The following is a 6378-nucleotide window of genomic DNA, read 5'->3' on the forward strand; positions in this document are numbered from 1 at the left end:
CTCCGGTAAACAGAGCCACGGTCCCGATAAAGGCAGCTACGGGCTCACAGAGGTGCTCGAGAAATACGCTGTAACTCTTCTCTCCGCCCGTCGCCAAACCTGGAGCAAAGACGTGTTCTTTCTTTCATGCAGTGAAGAGTCTAGTGCTGCAAGAACCCGTTTTCTCCCCGGTGTGTAGTGCAGTCCAGGTTTTTTTTTTTAATTTTTTTAATAATAAAAAAATTGTACACTTTTCAAATAATACACAAAGGCTGCTTAGGACATGAAGGAATGTTGGCTAATACCACAGTGATGTACAGACAGTGCTTGTGCTTTCACACGGCATCTTTCCAGGTTCTGAGTTTAACCAGTGATGTTGCTTTTAACACTCAGTATCCTAATCCTGGGATAAGTAACACCTGCGTTCATGGAGTGGCGCTCCAGTTAATTAGCTCCAGTTAATGTTTTGAATACGGCAAGTTTTGCTTTTTGTCACTCTTCAAATTTCTCCAGCTAACCTTGTTCTTACATAAAACAGAATTTACTCTGTCCACAGATACTAAACTGCAGAAGAAACTGGGAGATCTGAATCTAAAATATCACTTTGTGTTTACATCTGAAAGGTTTAAGTAAATCTTGGTAAATTATAGAGCAGCAGCACTCCCTGGAGTTTACTGTGCTATATCTGGCAATGCCTACACACTGAAAGTGATTAAATTTAACTGACTGCCTTACAAGTGACGTTTTCTCAATCACCTTTTTTAACACGGCTAATTAGACATTAGAGACTGAAAATAATGGAAACCCTTTCCTTTATTCTAACAGCAAGATGCTGGGCCTCTAGATCAGAGTGAATAAAGATGAATGCAGAAAAAAATGTTCTGCCCAAAAGCAGCAAGAAAAAAACCTAAATGGATCTCACCAAAGTTCAAAAAGTTAGCATTTATGTGTTCAATATAATAAAAACATGAAATCCTTCCCTTAAAAAAACGTACCAAGTTGTCTGCAGACACCAAGCAATAGTAAGCTCTGCTCCTAAACCACTTCACACAATCCATGAAAAATCATACATGTATGCACACATCATACGCACATGCATACATGTCAAATTTCAAATGGTAAGAATGAAATAGCAATGAAAGATTAATGAGGTACTGTTTATCCACCTAAAAATTAACTGTCTTCAAAACATATTTCTAGTCTTTATTTATTGTACTGCTGTAAAAATGCAAAATTCACTTTTAACTTCTGAATTATTAATTTCTAGATCTTTTGGCTAAGGAGGTAATAAATCTTAACACTGGTAAAAACAAGTGTAGCATATACCACAGGAATTTTCTACTTTGTGATTGAGTGTTTTCTTTCCTTGTTCTTCTTCCTCTGTTTACTGATCATTTATCTCTCGCATTGCAGCTTGCCTCCTGAGATGACACAAACAATATTGTATTTAGCTTTGCTGTTCTACAAAGTGGGGAATAAAAGACTTAAAGCTGGCACGAAGCTTGCAGCAGGTCAGTTCAGATGAGCCCAATGTACTGGTCTTGGGGGCTATCTGGAAAGCACTAGAACCAGCACTGCCCTGGGCACCAAGTGTACTGATATTGCCTAAATGCCCCCTCTGCCTCTGAGACCATATCAAGAACCTTGGTTATCTGAAGACCACACCTGGTCAGGGCTGGACAAATAAAACTGGCTTGGAAACAAGGTTGTTTCATGGTTACAGAGTAAGTTTTCCATCAATGTCAAATCTCTTGGCTCTGCTGCAAAACCTGGTGATTTCCAGTATAATGCAAGCTCTTTTTCCAAAGTAGTAGTAATTCCTAGATCTACAGGAACAGAAAGTTTAGTTTGTATTAAGGATTCAAACACAACCCAAGGAATTAATTTATATACACAACATGGAAAGAGAAGTGCAGACACTATGTCATTTTATGCAGCAATCTAATAATATCACTGAGAGCTTTTTGAAATAACACTACCAGCCTACTGCCTTCAGGGAACAAGAGACTGACAGTTCTCAAAAGGAATGTTAAGACCTCAGTTCTTACCTCTCATTCTGTTATCAGCATAATTCTCTTTCAAGCAGCTGCAGGATACCTGCATGAAGGAGAGGTCACTATTGCTAAAGGAAGATGAAGCCCTCATTCAAACAGAGGAGTGGTGAGATGGTGAGTAGCAGCACTTTATAGCTGCTACTGCATCAGATGACACTGACTTATGTGTACACAAGTCTGTATTTTAGTCTAGGAAAGAGAAGGCAGAAATATGCAGGAGTAGGGGGAACATGCCATGCAACACATGCACAGTTGTCCAAAATATCCCAGCCTGCATGTGTTGTTCAGAGAGCAACTGCAAGTGACTATACAGTTTGCAAGTAAATATGAACTTCCTATGCTCCAAGGACGTGTTGGGGTCATCACGCCTCTCACTACTGTCAAACGGCACATTCCTTTGGGACTTTGGGGTGTCAAACAGCCCTCACAAAAGCTACGGTACTGAGAGGGCTACCAAACCACATCTGGAGTAGGCAATAACAATTAAGAAAGAATGAATTTAATATTTTCTTAATTTGCTGTGTTCCTTGATAAACTTACATGCAAATACCACATAACTTTCTGCACCATCCATTTTCCTCAAAGAACAAACCTAATTCAAGCTGCCTTAAATGGATGGGATCTACTGTTACCCCCACAACCCAAAAAAAGGGGGGAAAAAAAGAAAAAAAAGGAAAAGAAAAAGAAGTGGCTACTTCTGTCAGGATACTTCTGCTTTTCTGATCACAAAAGCATGCTTCACACTTTCAGATTTCCAGAGACAGAAAGCAAGACACATTTTTCAACAGTGACAGAACTATCTAAATACTTGTTTCCTAAAAACAGTTTAAAGTCTTCATTATGAATCAAGGAATATTTTGTAACTTTAGCTCCCTTAAACAGATATTCAAAGTTTAGCCAGTAGCCAAATCCAATAATTCTGTTAAATAAAAGACAATTGAGATACCAGAACATAATTTAAATATTTAGACCTTAATAGCATCATCATAATATAAAATTATGAATAAAAATCGGCATTGTTATAGTGAGAATGTATTAAAGATATCTTTGTGCCATAAGGACTTGCCTAATACAACTCTAATAAAAGTACTCTTTGCAGTATATACATTGCTGAACTGTAGATGCTCAGATGATCATTTGAGCACCTTGTAAATTATGGGGAACCCCTGCCCCATATGTTACAAAGACTATGATACAACATTCCATATCAAATGCAAAATCACTTCACTATATATACTATTATTGCTATATTAATTTCCAAAGTACAAAATTATTAATTATATATAAAAAAGCCTCCCCAGAATTTTGGTAATTAGCAGAACATTTCAGTTTTTTTAATTGCTTTCATTAGAGTAATTTGTTCATTTTATTAACACCAGATGCAATAACACAATGCTAAAAATAAACATGCATTATACAACAAATTTGTATTTTTCAAAAAATTTTCATTACAATTAGTGTACGTTTGAAACAGAGAAAAGGGAAGGAAGGAGAAACCAAACAACGCTATTCAGCACCAGTAGAAAGTCAACAGACCTTTAACTTTCCTGTATATCAAAAACATTTTATCTGTGTCACTAAACAGGTAAAGTTTACAATATTGTCTCATTTGAAGATGTATTGATTTATATTTACAATACTTTATAGTCAATAAAACATTTTAACAATATTTAAAAATTGCTTAAGTTCATAAAAGTATTGCAGAAATTTATAACATTTACTTATTTTAAGTACATACAAGGAAGTCCATGTAAAATTGTCCATGTTCATCTGAAGAACTGACAGAGTAAGGAACCATCTTAATATAGTTTGCAAAACCCCAATTATTTGAAGGCAGCTGTCATTGAACATTCAAAAATCCTTAGTTGCCATTTGCTTCTGAAAACAAAAGTTCCAGTAATAAAATTTGAGTATGTAAACTAAGATGTTTTTGAGATCAGTAGAAAATATATTCCCACAGGCATAACATATTTAACAATGACAGTAATGACTTTGTACAAAACTGTTAAGCTGTAGCAGATACAGTCATTTTCAAATATCCAGTATTTTAGCAGCTCATTGTGTTTCCAGTTAAACTTCCTACAGTGCTAAAATACGACAAGTGAACACGTAAGACATTCTTAGAATTTTAAAATCCAATTTATTTTTGGCATCTAAAGCCTCTTGTAAAATGTAGCCAAGTAACATCGACTTCTGTTGTCTGAGAGCCAATAACCAACCAAACAAAAGTACACACTGTGCTTTAATCTCCAAATAATTAGGTACCCAAAATTAAGAAAAAGTAATAGAAAAGTAAAAAGAACAAAATAAAAAAATATTGCACAGTCACATTACCTAGAAAGTAAAGTTGATGTTAAAAAGCCCTAAGTGTGGATGATATAAATTATCTTCCATATAAAAAGTATAAATATCTCTTAAAATACAGCTGCAGCTATACTTTAACACCACACATTATCTGAATTCATCTGTTAATGAGGTAATAACCAAGTCTCTTACAATGCTTTTTTCTACTGAAAATATTTTAGGGCAGCAACAAGAAAGAATTTTTCTAAAAATATTTCTGAATCAAGAACAGCAATGTGTGCAGCTCTCCCTATGAGAGAATCTGCTGTATTGGGTAATGCATTAATTACATTATAACGAACCAAATTACATTCCTTATTTTGAAGAACTGGCAGAAGCAGGTTCTGGATCATTTCAGCATAAACTGGTCCTGTAGAGGAAAAGAAAAGTAGTGCTGTGTGAATTGCCAGAAACAAACACAATTCTTTGATCTTGAACTCAAAATGAACACATTCCAGAGTAAGAGAAGTAAGGAAATGTGTTATGCTGTGGCTCTGTTAAGATAGAATATACAGAAAGTTTAATTTCCTCTAGAAATGCTGGAGAAATGATTTGAAGCTATGCATTTTAGTATTTGTACATTTATAGTGAGAATACACTTATCAGTAATAATTTATTACACTAAAGTTTTTTGTTAATATATAATAATAGAATGCAATTGTGCTAGGATATCTCAGCAGTAAATACAGCAACTGGCCCTAACTGATTATGGAAAAATTACCTTTTCTTTCAGTGCTATTATTAAGCCGCAGTTAAATACAGCCCAGGGCTTGATGCTACAATTTGATATCCTCAGAAATCAAAATTATTTGTCCTCCCTGTTCATGGAACAGTGCATGAAGGGCTGTGTCTATCTCACCTAACTTTCAGCAAAGTCAGTAAGTTAGAAACCTGTTCAGTCTCATCTCCATCTGCATGTAATAGAACAGGACAGATACAGAAAGCAAGTCAGCCTCCACGTGGATTTTCTCTCTCTCCTACTACAAAGTAAGCCCAGAGTTTCTAAACACATAATAGAGGTGCCTCAGTTAAGCAATCAAAATTAAATGGGAGGAAATGGGATTGATACGTGTGAGGTTTTAACCCAAGTAGTTTGTTTATTTTGCAGGATATTTATTACCTGATTGTTTATCCTTTAAAGCTGTTTTACACATCTCAATGCGAGCAGAGTGATAAGGAACATAACGATCCTGCAGAGATCCTACTAACACAATGTTTTTGAAGTAATGAAGACCTACAAGAAAAAAGGTTATCACTTACAGCAAATCTATTGCTACAGAATAATTAAACATTTTACAACTGATATTTGGCACTAATTTATACAGGATCTTGCACAAAAAGGGAGAAAAATCAATTACAATAGGTAGGGCTACAAAATAACGAGATGTTTGGTACCAGCCTTTTCTCTGTACATATTTAATACACTTGGTCATGGCTCAGTTGTAAAGTTTCCCATTAAACTAAGTATAGTTCAAACCTTCATCTTTTTTCTTAGGAATACAGTGCTTGGTTTCTGGCTGTACAGAAGAGAGTAAAGCCTCCACATAGCTTAAAGAAACCTGAAGATGGATGGTGATTTTTCAGACAACAGCTGCATTAGAATTCATGCCTAGCACCGACACATACATGATACAGCCCACCTAATGCAGGTGCCTCTATTAGGCACTGCCTCACTGTAAGGTTTAACCAGCTTGAGCAGAGGTGCAGGATCCACCCAACATAACACCTGAAGTATAATTAAACCTTTATAACTAAACCCAGACTTCCTACTTCTTGGACAAGCACGCTAATAGTAGAATGATGCAAAGGTAGGAACCCCCAGTAATGACAGTTACGGTCCTTAAAGACATTTAGTTGTTAAATTTTCTTTAGAAAGCAGCAGCAGATTTCTGGTGCTGCCCACCTGCTTTAGGCCAAACACAATGAAGCACTTTAAGAAAATAGTTTGCCTTAGAACAGCCCCTTCTGAGTATCACATTTTAGATGTAAGTATCAGGAATTT

The 6378-nt window shown here is 35.8% G+C and overlaps 2 protein-coding genes across 6 annotated transcripts in view; both read right to left on the reverse strand.

Annotated features, from left to right (window-relative positions):
* Window positions 1-3495, reverse strand: part of SDHAF4 (succinate dehydrogenase complex assembly factor 4) — a 15187-nt gene extending 11692 nt beyond the window's left edge. For all 3 annotated transcript variants that reach the window (XM_017739237.1, XM_017739238.1, XM_017739239.1), the window contains exon 1: window positions 2028-3495. In XM_017739237.1, the coding sequence (XP_017594726.1) occupies window positions 2028-2124 (97 nt within the window). In that variant the 5' untranslated portion in view covers window positions 2125-3495. The remainder of the gene's footprint in view (window positions 1-2027) is intronic.
* Window positions 3496-3583: 88 nt separating this feature from the next.
* Window positions 3584-6378, reverse strand: part of FAM135A (family with sequence similarity 135 member A) — a 79766-nt gene continuing 76971 nt past the window's right edge. For all 3 annotated transcript variants that reach the window (XM_008637617.2, XM_017739235.1, XM_017739236.1), the window contains 2 exons: window positions 5497-5610; window positions 3584-4746 (listed from right to left, as the gene is read on the reverse strand). In XM_008637617.2, coding sequence (XP_008635839.1) covers window positions 4541-4746; window positions 5497-5610 — 320 coding nt within the window. In that variant the 3' untranslated portion in view covers window positions 3584-4540. The remainder of the gene's footprint in view (window positions 4747-5496; window positions 5611-6378) is intronic.

Source organism: Corvus brachyrhynchos, unplaced genomic scaffold (assembly GCF_000691975.1).
Source record: "Corvus brachyrhynchos isolate BGI_N302 unplaced genomic scaffold, ASM69197v1 scaffold136, whole genome shotgun sequence".
NCBI classification, from domain to species: domain Eukaryota; kingdom Metazoa; phylum Chordata; class Aves; order Passeriformes; family Corvidae; genus Corvus; species Corvus brachyrhynchos.